The sequence below is a fragment of the Notothenia rossii genome, assembly GCF_949606895.1.
Source record: "Notothenia rossii genome assembly, chromosome: 4".
NCBI lineage: Eukaryota > Metazoa > Chordata > Actinopteri > Perciformes > Nototheniidae > Notothenia > Notothenia rossii.
In genome coordinates this window covers 70,345,941-70,369,416 of record NC_136902.1, presented here as the reverse complement: position 1 = coordinate 70,369,416, position 23,476 = coordinate 70,345,941, and the positions used below count along the sequence as shown (strand labels likewise).

Sequence of the window (23,476 nt, the reverse complement as noted above, 5' to 3'; positions counted from 1 at the left end):
TGAATGACAACTCAAGGAGTCCACTAATCTGGTGAAAAATAACCTGCAAAGATGACATCCTGCAATTACTTTTGGGGGATGGCTGGGGTTGTTATGTAAGCCTACAGATAGGAAGCAGCAGTCTGTAGAGATGTCACCTTCTAGTTGAGCTTTGGAAGCATCACCAGATAAGCTGTCGATTGTGTTCATGACGATCTTATAAATACATGTTGAAATACTACAACAGACTGTAGGAATACAATATAGCCTATAGCTCAGCCCAAAATGAATAAAATCAAACACATAGCCTGACCTTGACTTAACATTTCAACTATGTCAGTCCCTGTTGTGTATTCTTCCAGTCTCTGTAAAAAAAAGTTCAGATTGAGGTGGGAGTCTGTCATGTTTTTTCCAGTTAAAAGTCTAATTTTGAGATTTGGTTCAGCAATGTCTGCACAGTTTGTCGAGAAGATAACTGTGAAGAGACTGCACTTTGTTGTAAACCACACACTCTTTAAATAGGCTACAAAGCTAAACTACAAGTATGTACATGTTCTCAGCAAAATGTGTATTTTGCCAAAATGATGCTGTTACTGAATTGAGTGAAGAGCAAGGTATGTTGAAAACTGAAGTGCATAGAACAAAAGCGAGACAGTTTGATAGTCAGGAAATGCCAGATTGTGACTGTGAGAGAGGTATACACAATGAAAGGGTTATCTTCGCTACAACTTAAACAGAATGTATATGAGACTCTTCTTCTTGGTTTTATAAAATACAAATAATATTACCATCTTCTTTACTTCTTTACATCTTTATTTACTTCTTTACTTATATACACACTTGGGTGCTACATTTCAGTCACTAGGTCAGCTTACATTAAAGGAAAAATATATATAAGAGCTCTAATTCAACATGTGTCCTGTATGTCAGGAAATTTGACACATTTTGATATGAAATGTAAGTGGCTGCCTCAGATTGTATGGAAATCATTGAAAAACATGTATACAGTATATTCCTACGGTGTTTATATATTGCAGAGATATTATTATATGCCATGCAGTAGCGTAGTTTGCTGTGTAGTAAGCGGTTATTATAATAATGCAACCATGATCAGAACGCAACCAATGCGGAACCAAAGTACAGCAGCAAACGTTTCCGGCCGGAGGACTATTACCACGGACAGTTTTCTGTTTACACGATCACAACGTGGGTTACTGACAGAACTTTGTTGGCATGTTAGGGAGTAAAACCAAAAGTCACTAATATCAGTTTTTCCTGCATATTAAAATGGGTAAAAAGCGCGAAAACGAAGTCTCGGTGGAGTCCAACATTCCGCTGAAAAAAGAAGTCTCGGAGTTCAATGGGACTGTATTTAAAGCCATGCTGAAGGAACCAGCCACAGTCATGAGAGGTGAGTTTATTTGGTACAGTTTGCCTACATCTCACGGGAGTGCAAATAAGATATCATAGTAATTCTTTAATACATAACTGTACCACTTGTGTTCGCCTGCAGGACTGGAGAGATTCGTTTCCACCGCTAAGAAGCTGCCATGCTCTGATCTGTATGATGTGGTGGAAGGATATATTAAAATTTCTATGGAGTGTGCTGAAATATTCAAATTGCTAGAGAGAGAAAAGCACGTAGAGACTGAGGTAAGTGCCTTTCACAGTCAATGTTACTGAAACTGTTAGTAAACCTGTTTTTGGCCATGTAAGTGGATCTAATCCAATCCTGCCTCTGTCCAGATGATGCTGATCTTTGAGAGCTTGGAGATGATCCTCCTCCGGACAGCCAGTGACCTGTCCCACTTCAGCATGGTGGGCAATGCTATTGTGAAAAAGATTGTTTCTAGCCACGTGAAACTCCTGCAGGGATCCTTCCAATCAGAAAATCACAGGTTGGAGTGTTAACCTAATTTCTAGGACTTCAAATATCAGTGCCCTCAGGACAGTTTAAATATTTCCCATCATTTTGTGTTTTCCTTTGTGCACAGGTTCGTCCGTCAGTGCCTCAGTCTCCTGTCAGCCTTGGTGTCTCAGGGTCAAGAAGCTGCAAGAGATGTCCTGAGTAACATTCAAGTCAACAAAGCTCTGTCTGGACTGGCAAAGAGAAGGGATAAGAGGGTATGGAGTGGCAATTGAACTTTTCAGTTTTGATTTGGTTTGTTGGATTCTGTGGATATGTATGTTTAAAATCTTCTCTGAAAACACCCCAGGGAAGACCTGATGTCCGCATGGCTTATATCCAGTTTGTGCTGTCCTTTTTGGTGTCTGGAGACAATGCTACAGTTGGACAGTTATTAGAAATCAAAGGTAATTAAATATGCATTCAAATGTACGCAATCGACTTGTATCTCAGGTGTGTTGATGACATGTACGTTTTTGGTGTGTCAGAACTCCTACCAGAGATCCTGAGTACGGGTGTGAAGGAGGACAGGATGTCTATCGTCAATCTGATTTTGTCTACACTGAAGACAAGAGTAAGTGCTCATAATTGTACACATTTATGTAACATGAGTGGGGATGAAATATAACTTAATGACGACCATTGTATTAACCATGTTGTTCTCTTATATATATATTTTTTCTTCATATACAAGTGATGTTCCGTGCTAATGCATTTCTTGGTGTCATGAAATCTTGAATGTAGTGTAATTTTATCATCCGGTAAAAATCTAAATTATACACATAATTTTACACATTTAAACAATCAATGTATGGTTTTGTTAATTGCATTTGTTTCTGTTTGTCTTGCTGCAGGTGGTGATAAACAAGGGCATAAGTAAGACACAGAAAGTGCGTTTTTTCACACCTGTTGTATTGGCCAACATAGCATCTCTGTATAAATGGAATGGGATTGAGGATGCAACCACTGATGATGACAGAGTGAGTTACTACCTTTTTACATTATTTTACTGTTGTCATTTTCTTTTCAACCTGTAACCTGAATGTTACTTATCTCCTTTAAGATGGTAGACGACTCGGAGCATGCTGGGCAATCAGTCATTCGGGAACTTGTTCACAGTTTCCTTCTTGACATTTGTTGCTCTCGTAAGCACGGCATCAGCTTTCATGATGCCAGCTTTGGCACAGCTGGCAGGTAAGTAATCAATCCGTCAATGTACCTTTCGCTCTTCTGGAATCTCCTCGTGCTGATCATAGGACTTTGGTTTTGTTTCCCAGAGCTGGCAACATTGTCTTGCTTCAGTTCCTGGTGGGGCAGAAGCAGGCCACAGAGGATGAGTTGGTGACGGAGCTGGTGGTGAATGTGTTGAAAGCTACCCCTGACATGCTGGCCAGATACTTTCAGGAGACGCAGTATTCATATACCCCCCGCCTCAAAAGTGCTTGGCAGGACAATGTCAAGTTACTTAAAAAGGTACTTGCTAGTAGATTAGATTGGTATAAGACTAATTCGCTTTTGGCTCACATATAGCTTTTCTATTAAACAAATATTTAAGGTAAGGTAAGGTACGTTTATTTATATAGACACAGGCAATTCAAAGTGCTTTACATCATCATTAACACTTAATAAGAAGACAAAAAGGAACACAATAAATAAACATAATGGAATAACAGATTCATAAAAACCATGCATAAAAGAGATACAGAATAGTTTAAAAACAAGATTGTAAATACAGTAGATGCTAAAACAAGTTAAAATGCTTTTAGGTAAGCAGCTGAAAAAAGTTGTGTTTTTAGCCTCGACTTAAAATAACTCAGCGTTGGTGAAGACCTCAGGTTTTCTGTACGTTTTTTTCCTTTTGTGGGGAGCATAATAAATATATAATGATGCCTTGTGAATGTATTTGTCAGATCTACGAAGCCCAGCCAGAGATTTCCACAGTCTTCCAAACTCGTGAAGTCGTCCCTCTCCCTCGCCTGCTGTCCATGATCATGGTGGTTTCTCTTCCTCCGGTCTGTAACAAGGCCTTCTTCACACAGGGCCTCACTGTAAGTGTCATAGACTCACGCAATGCATTAATAACTGCAGAACCACAAAACACTCCCCATGTGAAGAACCTCGTCATGTTATATTAGAATATCTCTTTTTGTATTTGACAGTTTGCCAACACAGGCGTGCAGCTCACCACTCTGTCCATGATGAATTTCATCTTAAAAAGAGCCAATAGGAACATGAACTACCTTTTGGATAAGTCCGAGTGGCACAGCGCGGATGGATACACTCTGGAAATGATGGGGGATTTGGTGCTGCAGTACAGAGAGATTCTCAGCAAGGTCAGCTCAGGAATGTGCAGTCTGAATGTCCAGACACAGTTATGAAGCACCATTAAACTAATCTTCATGCTCTGTTCCAGATTCTGCCAGATATGACGAGCATAGTTTCCAAGTGGCAGTCACTTAGCAAGAAAGAAAAGACGGATGGTGACGAAAAAAAGACAAAAACTGAAGGGGTCGCTGAGCAGACGACTAATAAAAACGAAGTGCCCGGTAATAATACTTGCATAACATGTTTTGAGTATATTGATTGTCAGTCCTCTAAAAACATTTATTTACTTTATTTGTTGTGCTCAGCAGTTGCTGAGACAGCCGAGGTAATTCTGCTGAAGACTCTGATTCTCCAGGTCATCTGTCTCTACCAGAAAGTCGTGCCACATCTGGTTAGCCAGTGCAAATTTGATTTCAGCAAGCTCTTAAAAGGTAATGCTTTTTTTTATTTATTGAGTATATATATATATAAGTTATACTGTATGATGCTCTTGGGTCTTAAAGTACCTTTTGTTTATCCTCTCCAGGGATTGTGTCTGAGAAAGGGATGAGGGAAGAAGTTCCTCCAGTTTTGCAGTATCAGATTCTGCAGTTGGCCTTAGAACTCCCTGCAAGCAAGTTCTCCTGGTTTCGCATACAGGTGAAAATGTTGCACTGTTGTTGTTTTGTTCACTATTTCCTCTATATTTCTCAATGATTGCTGTCTAGAAGGTGTTGCTTTGTTTTAACGTGTTGTATATTGCCTTTTCTTCCCAGGATGTCGACACCGAATCGGCATCTGGAGAGAAGTCAGTACTGTACCTGCTGCTCATGATGTTTGTCAGCAGCAGCAGCAGCCACCTGAAGAGCTCCACACGACTGCTGGTTCTAAAAGTAAGGAACTTGTCCTTGTTTTCCTCTGTGCGTTTGATTCCTGCCTGCACTATATGTGACCCGCTCTATCCAAATCAGCAACGGCTCATTTCAAAATAATCGTGGATTTGCGTAAAAAACTATTTTTTCAGGGTTTGGGTGTTTTTTTTGATTTTAAACAAACAAAGTCTTGGCTTTCAGGATATGAAACTTTTATTTCAACACTCACACGATAAATACATTCTTTAAGCTTGTAAAGGGAAGATGACAGGCAATCTGCTCTTCCGCAGCGCCGCCCCCCCTCCCTCCGGCTGACATTATGAATGTAAGCGTAGAGTAATCATAGATAACACGGCAGGGTCCGTGACAGTTTGTTTTCATCTGATTTCAAATAAACAAAGTCTTGGCTTTCAGAATATTAAACTTGTTTTGGCAAATTCAGATGATAAATACAACTTTGAAGCTTGTGACGGCATAATTACAAGCGGAGAACGGAGTAACTTAACGTCACAGCAGGCATAACAACAGCCGGTGTTTCTCGTGAGTGTTTTCCCCGGGAAACTAACGCAATACACACAAACGCAAAAATACACAAACACACACACGTATACACACACACACACAAACACACACACAAACACACACACTCGCGAGCTTCCCCCAGACCAGTAATCCAAATGAAAATATCTTCCCTCCATAGTATTTTGATCATTTGCTAATAATCAATCAGATCGATGGATTCCAGAGAAGAGAAATCTTTGAAGGCCTTTTTCTCAAAATGATGACTCGGTGACAGTCATTATATAATGTGACATATTTCGCTTAATATTTGGAGTACAACAACAATCCTGATATCATTAGAAAGCTAGGAGTATCCTCTTTCCAGCAGTGTATAGTATACAGCTCAAAATGTGTCTTCGGGTCAATCCGACTGATTTCGATAGAGCAGGTCACATATGCATTGCACACAGGTTTTTAGATGTTAGAAGTGACTTTAAATCTTCAAACCCGAGCAGGCATTCAAACTGATCATTGTTTACACCAAATGTATACTGCTTTAATCTAACTGGGCAATCACACTAAGTAAGACACATAATGCACTTTTGGAATACTTTAGCAAGTTCGTGCCTCAGTAACTGTTGAGAGTAAAAGTACAGCTTGGAGTATTTATGGTAATATTAAGGGAGATGTTAGAAGTACTTCAGCTACATAAGGAAACCGGTCAGTGCTTACACTTAGGAAATGTAGTTTATCTATATTACTTGAAAATGCCTCAATGATAACAACACTGGTAAAACTCGTTATTATTATTACTGGTCATCAAGTACAGGCAGCATAGGGAAATGACTTGCTAATGTCTCTGTTCTCTGTTAAGGCTATTGCCTAAACTCAGTTCTAGGAGAAAAGTGCCAACCAACCTACGATATTGTTTTCAGGTGCTGAAGGACAGTGGAGTGTTCGAGTACACCTGGACTGAGCTGGAGCTCTGGCTCGACCAGCTGGCCAAAGTAGAGGCAAGCCAACAAGAGGCTGTCATCCAGTTCTTGGAGAGGGTGAGCCTATATACATTACATCTTTTCAGCATTTCTGTATATTACCGTTTTGTTTGGGTTAGACAAAATAAGACAATGTGAATCAATACATTGTAATTATAACCAATATACTCCTCCTTCTTGCTCCAGGTGTTGGTGAAACTGGTGTGTAATTCTTACACATACACAGATAAGGTTGCCAGTCTGGTCCAGGAGGCAGCTTATCTTCAAGCTAACCTGAGTATCCAGGAGGGCGACGCAGCCAGTATCCCAATCTCACACATAGATGGTGAGCATTTAAAGATGGAATTACAGTTAGTTTCTTCCAGACATTATCACGTTTTAGGAAACCAGTTATTTTTAATCTGACAATGTCTTGTAGATGTCTTAGACATGCTGGATGTCATCATGGAGGGTAATGAAGGAGAGATGGATGAGCTCGGGCCGTCTCTGAGTGAAGACCTCATCATCCAGACCTTCCCCTTCAGTGTGGTGGTCCCCGCTGCACTGGAGGCTCGTAACAAACTGCCAGCAGACAAGGGTAAAGCACACCATATAATGAGTGGAACCATAAATGGAGTCTGAAAATTGTGTTTCCATGTTGATGCACATCTATAAACACTCCTATAGGCCATTTCTTTTACAGCTGACATTTAATACTAAGCAAAGCATCGATGGCTTCATTATATTCAAGTTTCAAGTGGGCTAGCATGCACAATGATAGGACCATCAGATCAAATAATGGAATTCGGCCTTATGATAATTTAAAGGTCCCATGTCATGCTTTTCCGGTTATTACCCGTCCCCTTGTGTGTTATGAAGGTTTTTCTGCATGTAAACGGTCTGCAGAGTCAAAACCCTCAAAGTACACCCTGTAGCGAGTAAAACTCTAACACAGAAAAGACCTGTCTATGCTGCCCCAGAACGCCTCGTTGGACATTTCTCTTTTTCCATTGTTTTCTTCCTGGGTCGTAGTGACGCAATGGTCTAAGTGACGTAACGGCTGCGCAGGCTGGTCCAAATGGACCAATCCGCGGACTTTCTCACAAACGCACACTCACTCAGCCTTATCTTTTCTCAGCCGCAGCTCCGCGGGTTTCTCAGCCTGAACTCAGCCTGAGCACACACATAAATTCACAGCCAGGCTACGAGTGTGTGTGTGCTCAGACTGAGTTCAGGCTGAGTTTTGCGGTGTCTCGCAGACTCCATGCAGCAACCAGGAAACTACCCCAGTAATCCAGCTCACAGTGTCCGCTCCAGCAGCGAGCCAGGCAACGTCCCGCCAACACGGCACCCAGACCCCACGCAGCATTCTCATCTGTTTGTCATTACTGCTGTCATTTTCTGGTTGCTAACGCCATTGTAACACATAATCACTGATGTTCCACTGTAACGGTGGTGGACTCATCAGAACAGAGTGGGTGAGCTGACCAATCAGAGCACAGTGGGCTCATAGGGAGGGGGGGCAAGAGCTCCAACAAGCCGTTTAAGACAGAGAGTGAATACACATTCTATACAGAGATGCTGTATGAGAAACCAATGTGAGTTTGGAAAATTGCACAATGTAAATCTATTCTAGTAGACCTCAACAATGGAATTATGATCAGTAGAGATGGCCATGACATGGGACCTTTTAAATCTGTTCTTTAAGAAAGTCAAATAAAATTCAGTAAAAGGCCTGCCGTTTATACTTTAAAAGTGTTTTCTATATTATGAGGATTAAAAAACTATTGTTTAGAATGGTATAATAATTATCATCATCTGCCTTTTTTCCTCAGGGGTGGTACATGAGTACTTGTCTGCGGTGCTTTCAGATGTGTTGCACTGTCAGAGAGAGCCTCTCCCGCTCTGCCTGGCTCTGCTGCAGTACGATAAAGAGCTCGTGTCCACAGAACTCTCCGCTCCTCCTCATCCGTCCATCATACACCTTCATCAGTATTACTCCAAATGGCTTCCTAAGCAAAGCCGAGAGGAACTGGTCAGTATTTGGTGGAAGCAAGAGATTGTTTAACTGAAAGAGTGACATTCTTGTAATTCCTTACAATAACAACAACAATGCTGCTCTTTTGTTGCAGTTCAAATCCTCTGAACACCATTCAAAGGGATCCTCGACCCCCATTTCATTCAGCACACTGATGGAGTCTGCATATAGCCAAGGTCCACACGCTCTGCTAGAGGACGCATTCAGGAAGAATGTGGAAGGAACTCTAGCTTCAATGTTGATTGATGATTTTCCAGTAGCAACTAAGCAGATATTACTCTACATAAGATCAACAGTGGAAAACCTTGGCACGGTAAGAGCACAACAAACAAGATAACTATCGGTATATGACTGATTTGAAAATATACTCAACACATCTTGATCTTCTGCACAGTTCCCCAAAGACATAGGAACTGCCCCTCTGAAGACTTTAATGGGAATACTCCATGATTTGGTGAGCAAGCTACAAGGCTTTCAGGAATCTGCACACTCTGAGCCAGCAGCAGCAGCAGAGAACTCCCAGGAAGGATCAGACCTCTTCCTAGAAAGCAGCCAGTTGTCCACAGCAGAAACCAATAAAGAGCAGGTGGGGAAAGGTTCACTGTTAACTATGGCTTTCATTGGATGGAAAAGGAAAAATACTTTTTGTTCAATCTGTGACCAATGTTATAAGTTGATTTCTACTGATTTCCAAATGACTGATGCTTTTTTGGCCCCTCTGTGTTTAGGTCCTCTTTTCGGTCCTTGGCTCCATCTTCAAGCATCCGTGTTTGCAGCAGTGGTTTCTTGCTTTGGAGCTGGCTGCTCTACCTCCTCACACTCTGAACCCTGTCAGGCTGAAGCACATGTGCGCTCAGCTGAATGATGACATTCTGACCTTGCTGAAGACATGCTCCCCTACTCTAAGTGATCTCGGTCACATGGAGCTCAGTTGTAGCTATATGGAGGCGATAGAGAAAGCTGTGCTCAAGGAACTGATGGAAAAGGGCTCCCAGACACCAAAGAAACACTCTCGACCTTTCCAAGCCCTCCTGTCTCTTCACAGCTTCATGGACTCCTGCAACCTCAGAGAGGTGGTTTCCAAGTTGCTACTCCTCCCCCACGGGAGCCTTATCTCTCCTAGTAGTGAGGGCGCACAGGCCGAGCTGAGTGTCTATGGTCATGCAGCTCTGCTCATCCTCACAGAGTCTAAAGCTAACCCTTCCAAGGACCACGGCATCTTTCTGTCTCAGGCCCACCTCCATGGCCTGAGCACCCTGCTGCTGTCCTGCTCCAGCCACGCACTGGAGGCCTTCCTGCTGCAGACTCTGTCCACTGAGCCAGGCAGTGCTAAACTCATCCACACAGATGTGCTGCTGCACTGTCTCCAGTTTCCTCTCCCAGACTCCCTTTCCATTAGCTCTCTCCTGCTGCAGAACTGCTCCACACATCGCCTCTGCTTTGAAATGTGGTGTCTCGAGCCAGCAAACATGGAGAAGCTCTCAGAGCAGACGGAAACATTCCTTCCACTTATCAACACCTACCTGCAGGTGGCAAGAAGAGAGGATCCCGCCAGGCCACAAGAAGGTTTGTACTTAAACAAGTCCTCTTTTTTTACAAACAGCATCAATATTGAAGTCACTCTTTTGCCTTCTATTTACCGTTGTATATTTATTTACAAATGCTCCATTGCTGTGTTTTATAGTGCAAAAAGAGGTTGTAAAGGCTTTGAAGCAAGCGCTGCTGGCCAAACTGTCCCAATGTGTTCTGGGAAACCTGACGGAAGACTCTGGAGCCCAGGTGACTGAAACACTAGCCAATCTGATCAGGCTGTCAGCCAACATCAAGGACACTAAGAGCTTGATCAACACATTGCCCGATGCTCTTCAAAAAGTTGACAGTTTTGAAAGGTATTCATCAATTCAAAAACATTATACTAACTATGAGTGAATAATTGGTGTCACAAGGTATTAGCTAAATGTTTTCTCTTTCAGATGGCAACTAGTTGATGCTGTCACTGAGAAACTAGATGGTTGCCCAGAGGAACAAGACACCTGGAGGAAGTCAGTCACCACGGCTGCCCTCAAGTGTCTCATCGCGGCCTACAGTCATTCTAAAGATCCGGCTACTGCCCGTTTGGAGCAGGAGCACAGCATCCTGGAGAGACTGCAAGGACTGCTCGTGGGTTTATATTCCTCACACTGTTTTTCCTCTACTGTTCATTTGATATTTTATTTCATGCATCATAATACGGTTTCTTTACACAGACATCAGCTGAAGACATCGCTGCATCTGAATGGAACAGTTTTATCAAGAATGGACTGAAGTAAGATAATTGTTTCAATTCTGCTAGATGTTTGTTCGAGAGCTTCTCATTAGATTTATTTTAATCAAATACTTAAAATATATTCTTCCCTGTAGATATCGGTACAGAGATCACCACTATCTGAACACTTTGAGCCACTTGTTGGGAGTGATGTACGGTGGCACTGAAGTCCAGAAGGACCTGATTCCTTTAACCACCCTTTACATGATGACAAGCAGCCATTCTCTGTTCCTGCCCACCATGTTGGAAGATGATGAAGAGCACAGCAGGTGTCAGGCTAAAGGTGTGTCTGGAGCTAAATAGAACAAAGAAAACACTACATTACAAAGCCTTATCCTTCAATTATCTATCTTATTACTTAACACTAACACAATAATGTCGTTGTCATTTCAGAAGCGTTAGTGTCCCTACTTCTCTCTTTGGTGAAGAAATGCCCTGCCGTCTGTAACACCAATCAATTTGTCGTTCTTTTGGGAGCATATGGAGTTTCCCTGAATAATTCAGGTAAAATAAAATCGAATCAATTTTCTGTTTATGTGGTAGTTGTCCTTCTTTCCTCTTACATCTTGTCTTTGTTTACAGATCAGAAACTATTACTGCTCCTTCAGGAATATGAAAGAAACGATGTCAGTCTGTTGAAATTTCAGTAAGTTACATTTATTTTGGTTTATTCTACACAGTACTTGTTTTTTTGCAATCCCTTATTTGTGTTTTTAACTGCAGATCCTTCCTGTGGGGCCCGGCAGCTGTGGAGCACCACAAGACCAGGAAAAGCCTCGGAGCTTCACTGTGGAAGCAAGAGAGCTTCGAGGACCTGTTGGCCCTGCTTAACGCCGACAGGATGCTCCAAACCATTGCACACTTTCCACAGCATCGCAAAATCATCCTGCAGGTCCATACTTTTATTTTTTACATCTGATTTCCAAAACAACATTTACCATAAGAAATGACCCTTAAAGAGCAGGGGTTCCCAAACCTTTCAGCCTTTCACCCCCAAAATAACTGCCAGAGACTGGCGACCTCCCGCCACGTGAATTTTATTCTAATAGTAATACAATTAAAAGTGTTTCCCATACATAGAATATCACCTCCCATCTTCAGAGCAATCGGACTATTATAACATTAGCGTTAAGAAAGCTTACTTAAATATCTGCCACAACATAAGTAACCGGATCAACCGGTCCGTGGTACTGTGAGTGCAGACGTTGATGTGTCCCATTATCATTCATATCACATCATCATGTATCATATATCTCCTTATCTGAGTCAGCTTATTGAGCCGTATCTGACCGTGCAACACTCAGTGTCACATACTGTATGCATAAGTATTATTTTAAGAAACACATTAAGTTGACGAAACACTCGAGTCAAATGTAAGTCAGATCCACTCGTGTCTTAGACGGGGCAGTGATATCATAAACCTGTTAATGTACGCATTCAAACACTTTTTCTTTTACCAGCTGTATTCACCTTGCATATGCATATGTGGCTTTTATCCTGGATAAAGTGTTTAAGTCATGGATGTTTAAAGTTTAACGTCTTCATATTTGTCTAATATTAAAGTTTACTTTTCATTCAGGAAGTATGACGCTGCGCTGTCAGTACATTTTTCCATGTTTGTGATTGGTCGAATGCTCCAAATATCACCCCTTTCATGTGAACGCGCACCTAACTAGATAGGACACGGGTGGCTTGAGCGATCCGCTTGATAACCAGCGTCGTAGGACCACTTAGCGAGAGCGCGTATGTTTTGGATTAGGCCAACCGGTTAACTCAAACATATCCAGGTTATGTTGAACCAGCTTCGTAGTACAGGCCTCAGGTGTAGACAATTTGTTTAAGTTTAAAAGGATTTTCTCTCTTTCATTTCATTTCAATCAAACAGATTAAAAAAAAATAGCAAATGTGAAAAACAGAATACTGTATTGTTAAAATACAGTATTTATCCACATTCATGATAATATTTATATATTCAACAAAAAAAAGTCTTCATATTAATAATAATAAATCATATGTGTCCGAAAGGGAGCAGGAGGAAGCAAATGCTTATTAATTCCCCCCCCCTTACTTGATCAATGATTGTCCTTTAAATCATTATGCATCATTATTCATACTTACATTTATACATACATATACAATAATTTCTCATCTTCAATCTCCTCTCTTCATTCTCATAGTTTTCCAAAAAAGTATTTCTGTACATCCTTTTAAACTGAATGATGCTTGTGCTTTGTTTGAACTCCTGCTCAAAACCATTCCATAAAAACTTCAGTTTATAAGTAATTTTTTGTATCTACATATTTCTAAATAAGCTTATTTCATCTGTTAAAAAATGATTATTTGTCTTAGTATTTGTTGTTGTAATACTGCATTCGGCCAGAGGGGCCAATGTCCACCACAAACCTTGTTTTTTCTTTCAATTGGTGAATATTTGTGTACATGCATGGATATCTTTTATCTCATCTGGTAAAACGTTGGGCAGTGGTTCACTTAAGCCTCTAACGGCCATAATGAGTATTACATCAACAATCAATATGAACATTGTTATTGAAGAAGTCCAGTCTAGTAGACAACATTTTTGTCTACCTTTTTCAAAAATAAAAAATAAGTAAATATTAAACTTTAAATATGTTATCCTGCTAAAACCTTTTTTTTCCCAGCAGAGAAATAATTGAGGTGAGACTGAAGTGAGTCACTTATTCCCTATTGTGACAGCAGGACATAAACATGACAAACTAAATGGGTTAAAATGTAGTTCTTCATTTCAGCATCACTAATATTTTAAAAACTTTAGCAGATTAAAAAAAAAAGGGATTTATGAGAAATATATTTATTGTAATTTGGATGAACCTTGAGTATACAAATATTTCTCTTTTATAGGATGATAAGGAGCGGGTGTACTACAACAATGCAGTGGAGGACCTTGGGAATTTCTATGATCCCCGTTTTCTTTTGCCTCTGTTCAGCACCATTCTGCAGCCAGGTGAATATCTATCATTGCTGTTTGTTGTCATAGCTCTTTATCAGCTAATGTAAATACCACTTTATAACTGTTACGTTTTCTCCTGTTTCACAGAGTGTGTGATTGACTGCCTCAAGTTTGTATCCAGTCATGCCCTGGGACTAACTGTAATGGCTCTAAGTAGCTACGACACAAAAGTGAGAGCGGCAGCGTATCATGTGCTTAGCTGCTTCTACCACCACCTGGAGGGTGCTCGCTTCAGAGAGAAGAGACAGGTAAAGGGTTGGAGTATTTAAATATTATATGTGTGGATAAAAAAAAACAGAAACACTTATGAGCTTGTTCTTTTAACAGTTGCTGTACCTGATGGACACAGTGAGGAATGGGGTCCGACAGCAGAATCAAAGACTCCCATTTGTCTTGACCACCTACATCGCCAAAGTGGCTCAGCAGATGCTCAAACCTGGTGTGTATCCCTGAAAACATGACTTTTAAAAAAAAGGACTTTTACTGAACCGATAAGGAACTCTGTTATAAAAAAAGTTTCAATTGTTATATTTTTGATTACCCTATTGTTTACCTTTCTTTATACTGAATAGGCTTTAGTATTGCTTGCTTCACAACATTATTTTCCCAGTCATTGACCTTTTCGTTGTTTTTCCATATTTCCCAGAGGACCACATGTACGTGGTTTTGAACAGGTTCCTGCTGTCCCATCAGAGTTTGGACTTCAGAAGAGTCCCAGAGTTCTTCAAGCTATTTTATGGCTTTGACTTGGAGGTAATTAGGATTATACGTGTGTGTGTTTGCTGCATCATTGCTTTGTTTTCTCATTCATGTTTACAGGGTTCTACCTTGACAAAATAAATGATTAATAAACTAAACTCTTCTTGTGCCAACAACATTTAACCTTCATTTGTTTGTTTTGCTAAGCTCATGTTTTTTCTAAACTTAGCTATCTGTTTGTTTGAAACGTTGAGAGTTCGACTGACTGTCTGCTTTTTTTCTGCAGCATAAGATGGAACGTGAGTGGATCCTGAGTGTGCTGGAGGAGGGGATAAGTGATGGACACAGCTATGAACTGTGTGAACAACAAGGCATCTTTCAGACCCTTTTAGCTTTCAGCAGCAGCCCCCTGTGTGATGAACACTCCCAGGTACACACTGCTGCAACACAAGAGCAGTACAATCCAGATACTCTTTGAAACTTCATAAGGGACTCAATGAGTTAATTTTAACTGTATCTTTCCACTAGGCACAGATAATCAGGGTGTTGTGCCAGGCCGCCCGTGTGACCAGAGCAGCTTATAACCTCACCAAGAGCTCTGGGCTGCTAACCTGGATAATACAGCTGGTTGAAAAAAAGTAAGCTTGAGAATTCCAATTATGGCTCTTTATTTTGACATAATCATTCATATTACTACAAGAATCTCCAGCCAGCTGCTTATTTTCTTCATATGTCTGTATGTTCTTTAGGAATCTGGACCAGCAGCTGCTTGGTGCCATCATAGATTTGCTCCATGTGCTCTGGTTTACTAACCTCGGGCAGAAGGAGAAGCAGGCGGATGAAGCCAAGACCTCTTCATCTACAGAGGAGAAACCCAAGAGCTCAGTAAAGTGTCTCCCACTCCCCCTCATCACTGAATTCCTGTCTGTGGCATTAACCATCAGCAGACACCTCAGGTAAAGCTCCCTAACCACCAGAAATGAGTGGTCGTGGTAGGCAATCACAGTGACAGTGTTAATGTGATTTAACTACATTTTTAAGTCATTCATTTGACTTATACCTTAATCTAAATCAGGGGTCCCCAACCCCCGTTCCGCGGAGGTGTTACTGCCGGGCCGCGAAATAGCTGTGAGTTTATCGTAGTATTTGCAGAATTATAAATATATAAAAATATCTTATAAAAAAAAATAAAAACATTTTTTAAAATTTATTTTTATATATATTCATCCAAAACATACAAAATAAATAGAAATTGGTTAGCATAAGGTCTCAGCCTCTCGTGCGCAGATAAAGTTACAGCTGGTGCGCCAATAGGAAGTGGAGCACACAGGAAACAACCGTTTAATCGCAGACTGTTATGTTTGTGGGGGAATGGCAGTGCATACATTATTTGAGATATATTTCAAACTCTGACTTCATTTTAAGGACATTGCGGCCAGGGGTGTAGAGCTATTTTTTTATTTTGTAAATGCTCCTTCACTTCATGAAATGGCTGCAGCATCAGGAGGCAGCCTCTGAGAAGTGCAGCAACAGCGCGTACACACCGCCTTCACTGTGTTCCCCTCCAGGCTGCTACGTTTCAACCACACACACCTACACAACACACACACACACACACACACACATCGAACGGCCCGATTATTCCCCCTATTACTCGTTGTGTGAAGGAAATGTCCGGTCACAAAGGCGCATGATGTGTGTGTGTATGTGCTCTGCTCAGCTCCGCTGTGTGTGTGTGTATGTTCGGTGTGTGTGTGTGTGTGTCCAACAACGGCATTTGTTTTCAAATTACCATTAACAGTAATTTACACACATCTGGCCAACTCCATTGGTATGTGGGTGTTCCCAAAAGAAGTTAGTTTAATCTTAATCTCGATGTAGTGCTAAATGCTGTCGGAGTGCACCGGAACGAACGCCCCGGTATGACGTTATTACTGCTGGCAAACAAGCCCAGGGGTCTCACTGACATTTTCAGTTATATCAATATGTGTATGCTTTTTCTTCAGGCTGTTAAATACAATTAGCCTCTGTTGCCACCTGCTGGTGAGTAAATATTCAAATCAGTTAAAATTGACAACGGGTCCGCACATTTTTTTTAATGTATCTGCCGGTCCTTGGCACAATAAAGGTTGGGAACCCCTGATCTAAATGATATGATTGATGTTGACCATCTTTTGGCCAAGGATATCAGTGTTTGTTTGATCTCCTGTCAGGTCGCGTGTGAAGGCCGCTCAGCTCAACGTGTACCTGCAGACCCTTTGCTCTGTACTGAAGCATCGTGGGACAGCTCTCAGTGTAAACCAACAGGCTGACTGGCTAACACTCCACCCACAGCCTCTCTCTTGTACCGAAGCCCTCACTTTGCTTCTCTGTTGGGCCTCCCTGTCCCGCAACGCAGCACTCCTTTCCCAAATACAAGCCTTGGCTGAAAGGCACAAATTAAAGGAATTACTGGGTAAGTGCCATTAAGTGTGTACAACTGACCTCATACAGAAACAGTTATTAGACCTGCTAAAGCACATCATCAAAGAGAAATATTTAATCCACATTTAAACTCTCCAAGATGAATTTGACAGACATGAATATGTGTTAACTATACAACCACATGTCATGTTCATGAAAAACTCATTCAAACCAGTCTTGCACTGTTTGCATTTGAGGGTTGATTTTCTTATTCATCAATGTTTTTCACAAGTTATTTATGTCTTCACTATTGCTCAAACAGACTGATCTGTAAGCAAATGGCGGGTCTTGGTTTGCAGTCGATTCCATTCTGTTAAAATGATGTTCTGCTGCTCATATGCGGCATATAAGCATACAAATGAAACAACATAGAGCACAAAAAGCTGAAATCAATTCCAAAAAATGACGCTGAAAATGTCATATTTGGCCTTTTAGAATCTACAATGGAGCCAAACTCATGTTAGAAAGTGTGTACGGTAACATCACCGGTCTGTGGCTGTTATTTAGCTGACTGTGTGTCTTTTCTTTAGGGATATTAATAGAAATAAGGCTTTAAAAACTATCAATTTGTTACATGTGAGGACAAATGCTAGACTGTGTCATAGTTTTTCCATTACAAACTGGTTCATTTATAGCTTTGTTCCGCTTCACGGTATCTAAATCCTTGCTTGTATCTTTAATGGCAATAACACAGTTTTGTTCATCTTCCTCCTCAGGGATGGGGAAGGATAAGGCCAGAGGTAGAGGCTCCTCTTCCCAAGCCCGTGCCAGAAAAGAGAACCTGGCAGAAGATGCTGAGACTGAGAAACAGGAAGCGAGTCTGCTGACTGAGTGTACATCTTACCTCAGCAGTATCTTTGTCCACTGGGAGCCGGCGTACCCCCTCCCTGAACCCCAGCCGGCTCAGCCAAGAGAAAAACTGGACCCCAGTCAGTTGGCTAGTGACACTGCACACCTGCTCACCAAGTGGTCCCTGAGGTGTTTAGTCGAGGACTCGTATGATGAAACCAGAACAAAAGAGTTCTTGCATTGGATCAAAAAGGCTGTGATAAAACAAGGAGAAGGCATGCAGTTTGTGTTACTCGATGTTGGCATGAAAGCAGACGTCCTTCGACTCTACCATCAGGCCTTCGAAGCTCAGTGTTCCTCCAGCCTTTCAGCAAAAGTAGATGTCCTCCAGCTATTTAGCAACATAATGATTTGCTTGCTAGAGAGCCAAGGCAACCTTCCAGAGCTGCATCAGGCAGTCGTCTCTGCCTGCCTGCCAGAAGCCACACATGATGAGTCTCGACGTGGTAGGTTCCCTTATTCACAGACTAAATGTTTACATTTCAAACCACCTATAACAAAACTTTGCCTCTTTTTACATGAGTCCCATCACAGTTTATCAAAATGTTATACATATCCAGATGCAAATTGTTTATATTTTATTCAAATAACATTAAAGAAAACCTTTACTTTTAATTTGACAGGTGGCATGAGTGGTTCAAGTCAGTGTTTCATTATGTTGATGTTACATTTATTGTAGTAAACACACAACTGGCAATTTTCTATCAGTGTGTCTGACTCCAAACAATGAATTAAGCCTCTTGTTTTCTCCCGTTCCAGAAGCAGGGCTGTTTCTGTTGTCGTCGTACGTCCATGAGTTGTGGCGAGGAGCCACGTCAGCAGAGCTGTTTCTGTCTCATGTCAGTTTGGTGACCAGAGCTAAGTGTAACGGACAGAAAGCATCCAAATCATCTCTGAGTCAAACAGCCATCAGAGCCGTCTGTCATGACATCACCACCCTGAAGAGTTAAACATCTGACCACTACTCAGTTCTCTAAAATAGACTTCGTTACATTACATTCTTGTAAAAAGACTGAAGATATTTTGTAAAACCTCCCGTTATAAAATGTTAATTTACACTTCTGTGAATGTTTTTTTTATTGACATGCTTCCTGTATGAACTAAATATTTGAAACATGTTGTGTGTAAGTGTGTCTTTAGGGCCAGGTTAGCAAATACACACAGTGAAGGCTAAAGCATAGAACAATATTTACATAACATTGTACTAAATGGTAACATCGCCTTGTACTCAGTAAGTATTCATTGAAATGGAAAGAAAGCAGGACCCGTTGCTACTCCGTCTAAAAACGTATTTTCCTGCAACATAATCTTCACAGTTTTCCTCCTGGTTATTGTTTTGTGTCCATCACACCTCATTGTAAACAGCTAACATTTATAAAATGTACTCATTCAAATAAAGTCCTGGGTCAAGCAGTTGATGTCCTGTGATTTCCTCTGATGTTGGATCTGTGTCTCCTGCAACAATAATAATTATAACGTTTTAAGGAATGTATAGCTATATTTTTTTGTGTGTCTATTTCAACGTATCAGTAAACCAACGTACCTTTGAAGGTTTCCACTGCGGGACATTAGATTCAAACTGAGGAAGAGGAATCCCATAAAAACAGCCAGAATGCTCCAAAATATTATAACAATTGAGTCTGAAAGGGATAAGGAAAATTCTCATTATTTTCATTAAAACCAGAAAAAGACAAAAAATGCAATAACTCATAAAGACTTACACTTGTTGTATTCCAGCTTACGCTCATCCACGATCAAAGGATCAATGTAATCGTAATAGTATTCCCATTCAAAGGGAGCAGCGGTGGTTGAGTTGTCCATTACAGCCATCGGTTAATTTTTTGAGTGGAATAATTCTGTTCTATTCCAAAATGTTGACAGTGAAAACTGATAACCATTTAACTATGCTAAAATGTTGTTTCTAACAACTAGAAAGTCGGTCTGCAATTCATCAAGCCTGGAAAATCCCTGCTTTCCTCACCTGCATTATGTCTATCTGTCTGCTCAGCTTCAGTTGTGTTTCATCTAGTCAGTTCTGTAGACTTATTTTTATTCCAGAAGCATGCAGTTGACAGGTTTATCCACATGAGTGCACCATACAGTAGGGTCATTCAATAGCAGGCAAGATAACAACTCGGGCACAATGTAGATAATCACAATTCCTACTATGGTGTCCCAATGTCCTGTTGCATTGCTCGGCAACATTTGTATAGAACATATATAATTAGTACTTGGTTATCTTTACTTTTATGTAAAATGTGTTGGATATTTGGCTTTAGAATTTAAAAGTCATGGTATTTAAAACTCCGGAACACTAGGGGGCGTCAGTCTTGGTTTACTGCAGATGGAAGTGTTATCATGATCATCATCCGTCTACATTTCCGGTCCTATTGATGAGGGTCCGATCATTGTTTTTCACGAGTCCGTATAGATACAGTAATGTTCTCAAAAATGACATAGAAAGTAACTTATTCTATACAAAAGTACAGCATGGAAGCCGCCGATGTGTTCCTCCCGGTTATCGCCTGGTGCAGAACGAGGCAGTCCCAGGACAGCCAGGCCGAGGCTCGGCGACAGAAGCGCCGCCTGAAGCTGCTCGCAGTTCAGCGGCTGCGCCTCAAGAAGCTCCGCGAAGCATGGAGGCTGAGAGAGAAAGTCTACAAACAGAGTAAACTGCGTCGCCTCTGTTCTCATGACACATGGATGAAAGCGGTAAGAGCTGGGAAAATGTGTACTCACTCTAGTCTTATACTTAACTTTGCCACATTAGTTAAACCTATCCTAGACTTCCATGATGTATTTGGACTTTAAACAATCTAGTCTGGTTCACTCGGGGACCATCAAACATACAGTTGTGTTTTATCTGGAGAATGTTTTTAATTAGCCTCTCTTGAATAGATTTGAGTGTTTTTTTTTATTTTTGTCATACCAATATAGTTATTAAAAGTTAGCCGATTCCAAATATATTCAGCATTGTATTACTAAACTAGACATGGACAAATATATTTGTATTACATGTTGGTCAATTTTATTTTTTATAGGAATAATTTTCCATTAGAAAAACAGTGCCTCACTTGCCCAGTGTAGCAGGTTAATACTAGTGTTTATTATTTTGGAGTCACAGGGTCACATGACAAAAATAATGTATTCATCTATTTTCAATAAAGAATATAAAAAGTCCATAAACAAAAAAAAAGAGCAAGTGAGCAAACAGTCCTCTCCGAAGTAATTTCCCCATGGTCCGGTGAGTCTCTGTATTATAATAGAACAGGTCCTTCACCATAATGATAAAATGTCAGATGATGCAAGTATATTTTTGTGAGCAAGAAATGCAAGGCAAGTTTATTTATGTGGCTATTTAAACAAGCCAATTGAAAGTGCTTTATTAAACACATTAAAGATATCACCATTGTAAAAGGACATTTAGCAAATACACAGTCGTTGAAGAGCTAAGAGAATATGAAAAACATAAGACGGGTATACATTTAATTATTTAGTCGTTTCTCTTGTTACTACTTTTAATAATGAATTGCCCATCCATAGTTTATAGGAAAACATGCTATGCAGTGTATTCAGGGCCACACTGTGCTTTCAGTTATTTCCTGTCCTCACTTCCAGTGTTAAACACTTGCTTGTCTTCCCATTCCAACCAGATAACACATCAGTTCTTGAGGGATCACAGACGAAAAAGACCCAAAGTGTGGCTTCACCCTCGGACCAGCGACTGGTGGGAGAACACAGCAGCTACTTTCACAGATCACGAGTGGCTGCAGCATTTTAGAGTATCGAGAGAGACCTTCTCCTACCTCTGCGCGACGTTAAATCCAAAGTTGAGGAGGCAGGACACCAATTATCGCCTCTGCATCCCCTTAGAGAAGAGAGTGGCGTTGACTCTCTATAAATTGGCCCACCCCTGTGACTACAGAACTGTGGCAGATCTCTTTGCTGTGGGGGTGGCGTCTGTTTGCCACTGTGTGCATGAGTTTTGCACAGTGGTCATTGAAGTGCTTAAACCGCAGCTTGTTGTGACGCCCAACACATTTCAACTTGAGAACATTGAAGAATGTTTCCATCACACATATCAGATTCCTCAGTGTATTGGAGTACTTGACAGCATGAACATCACCATCAGCAGACCGCCACATCTCAACTCTGAGAAACCTGATGGAGAAAGTTATCTTGCTATCTTATTTCAAGCAGTTGTTGATGACAAAGGCCTGTTCTGGGACCTGAGCATGAGCTGCCCAACGTGGGTGAATGATAACAGTGGAGAGTTATTGGTATGTGAGGATTTCTCCACCAGGATGCATAATGTCTGTAGAACTGACAGTAGCTGTGTTGTTATTGGTGATGCTGGATATCCTTCTAAAAACTGGCTTCTCAAACCAAGCACCAATGTAAGCTGGCTGACTGCAGAGCAAGAGCTGCTTAATACTCAGATTATTGCAGCGCGCAGTGTGGCCCATTATGCTTTTGAGAGGCTGAAGGGTAGGTGGAGGTGCCTGAGCAGACGAAATGACTGCAATGTGGAGATTGTCAAGGACATGGTACAGACATGTTGTGTGCTTCATAATCTCTGCGAGAAAAACAACGATATGTGCCTTCCAGACTGGATCGGTCAAGAGCCACTTCAGACTGTTGATGAAAACCCTCAAAAGAATAGTGAGTCATTCGATGATTTGCTGCAGCTGATACAGGACAGTGCAGAATAATCTCATCACATTTGACTACCCACCCTTACATCAACAAAGGTGGCCATCATTTTCCATGCATATCTGAGTTGTTGGATATATCTTTATTTCAGTCAATTAAAGACAACTTTTTATTGACTGTTAACTTTGTATACCTGTGCCAGAGAGAGATTGTATGAACCACAAATAAATGTCTTCATACATATATTTTGCTGAGTGACTTTATTTACAGTATGCTGCAGTGTTTTTTTCTCCAAGTTACGAAACGGTTTAGAAAAATAAACTAAAATCTTACAAAAAAAATATGCATTTCACTTGTACCTATACTCATTGGAATTCCACTGAAATATTTTGCCAACACATCAAAAAAACAATACAATGAGCTATATGACGTGCACAATTCACAGTGGTAAAACTCTAAACAAAAATAGTTATAGGCTGTTGGGTTGTACATTGATTGACTCATTTAATACATTCACTTAAATACAAGCTTTTAATAAGTCAAATACCATTGGTCCATTGCTATCCTGGCAACAAAAATTCATAATTCACAAGAAAAGGCATATGACATTACAAAGCAGCAGGGTCCTTTGAAATAATCTTTGCAATTTGCATTAGGCAAGAGGTCAGCAGCTCACTGTCTTTACTTCGAGCCTCCATCTCCTCGCGCCTCAGTGTCTCCTCTCTTTCTGCTTCCTCTCGACGTAGAGCCAGCTCCTGCTGCATCTCCTCACGCCTCAGCTGAGCTTCCCTCTCCCACTCCTCCCTCCTCTGCTCCTGCTCCATCTCCAGCCACTGCCTGTGGCACTCTGTCATAGCACTGAGAAACTCTTTTGTAGAGTCACTGTCAGCCTTCCGTTTCTGAGCAACTGCAAGAACAGAGAACCTGTCAATCATCTGCGTTGT

At 41.0% G+C, this 23,476-nt stretch overlaps 3 protein-coding genes and 1 long non-coding RNA gene across 8 annotated transcripts in view; 2 read left to right on the top strand and 2 right to left on the bottom strand.

The window, feature by feature from the left end:
• Positions 1-1,132: 1,132 nt before the first annotated feature.
• On the top strand, positions 1,133-19,292 carry urb1 (URB1 ribosome biogenesis homolog). Of its 3 annotated transcripts, none has more exons than XM_079675631.1 (39): positions 1,134-1,390; positions 1,493-1,632; positions 1,726-1,877; positions 1,974-2,103; positions 2,196-2,292; positions 2,374-2,459; positions 2,740-2,865; positions 2,949-3,079; positions 3,163-3,358; positions 3,796-3,933; positions 4,045-4,218; positions 4,299-4,431; positions 4,519-4,641; positions 4,737-4,849; positions 4,966-5,082; positions 6,498-6,614; positions 6,744-6,882; positions 6,976-7,134; positions 8,372-8,571; positions 8,669-8,887; positions 8,969-9,160; positions 9,303-10,140; positions 10,259-10,463; positions 10,548-10,734; positions 10,821-10,879; positions 10,975-11,162; positions 11,273-11,383; positions 11,462-11,525; positions 11,603-11,771; positions 13,760-13,862; positions 13,956-14,116; positions 14,196-14,307; positions 14,515-14,621; positions 14,854-14,997; positions 15,096-15,205; positions 15,317-15,523; positions 16,781-17,022; positions 17,747-18,325; positions 18,639-19,292. In XM_079675631.1, the coding sequence occupies exons 1-39, from the start codon at positions 1,267-1,269 to the stop codon at positions 18,827-18,829; spliced, it is 6,783 nt and encodes a 2,260-aa protein (XP_079531757.1). In that variant the 5' UTR covers positions 1,134-1,266; the 3' UTR covers positions 18,830-19,292. The 3 variants fall into 3 exon arrangements, with proteins under 3 accessions (XP_079531755.1, XP_079531757.1, XP_079531756.1); XM_079675630.1 differs by having other exon boundaries at positions 4,516-4,641; XM_079675629.1 differs by having other exon boundaries at positions 1,133-1,390; positions 4,299-4,641.
• On the bottom strand, positions 19,201-19,738 carry LOC307035842. The gene is made up of 3 exons (XR_013807225.1): positions 19,601-19,738; positions 19,423-19,519; positions 19,201-19,334 (listed from the first exon to the last, which is right to left on the bottom strand). It is a non-coding gene; the product is annotated as an uncharacterized lncRNA (long non-coding RNA).
• Positions 19,739-20,207: 469 nt separating this feature from the next.
• Positions 20,208-22,775, top strand: LOC307035562 (uncharacterized protein). Its single transcript, XM_079675061.1, has 2 exons — positions 20,208-20,591; positions 21,533-22,775. Exons 1-2 carry the CDS (start codon positions 20,370-20,372, stop codon positions 22,589-22,591), a joined length of 1,281 nt encoding a protein of 426 aa, XP_079531187.1. The 5' UTR covers positions 20,208-20,369; the 3' UTR covers positions 22,592-22,775.
• Positions 22,656-23,476, bottom strand: part of LOC307035563 (uncharacterized protein) — a 120,398-nt gene continuing 119,577 nt past the window's right edge. For all 3 annotated transcript variants that reach the window (XM_079675064.1, XM_079675062.1, XM_079675063.1), the window contains one exon: positions 22,656-23,439. In XM_079675064.1, coding sequence (XP_079531190.1) covers positions 23,141-23,439 — 299 coding nt within the window. In that variant the 3' untranslated portion in view covers positions 22,656-23,140. The remainder of the gene's footprint in view (positions 23,440-23,476) is intronic.

Excerpts from the sequence above, each read along its gene's own strand:
- urb1 (XM_079675629.1), top strand. The coding sequence starts at position 1,267 with ATGGGTAAAAAGCGCGAAAACGAAGTCTCGGTGGAGTCCAACATTCCG. Across the intron at positions 10,141-10,258 it reads TCCCGCCAGGCCACAAGAAG|TGCAAAAAGAGGTTGTAAAG; the intron begins GTTTGTACTTAA and ends TGTGTTTTATAG. Across the intron at positions 11,163-11,272 it reads CAGCAGGTGTCAGGCTAAAG|AAGCGTTAGTGTCCCTACTT; the intron begins GTGTGTCTGGAG and ends TTGTCATTTCAG.
- LOC307035562 (XM_079675061.1), top strand. The coding sequence starts at position 20,370 with ATGGAAGCCGCCGATGTGTTCCTCCCGGTTATCGCCTGGTGCAGAACG. Across the intron at positions 20,592-21,532 it reads ATGACACATGGATGAAAGCG|ATAACACATCAGTTCTTGAG; the intron begins GTAAGAGCTGGG and ends CATTCCAACCAG.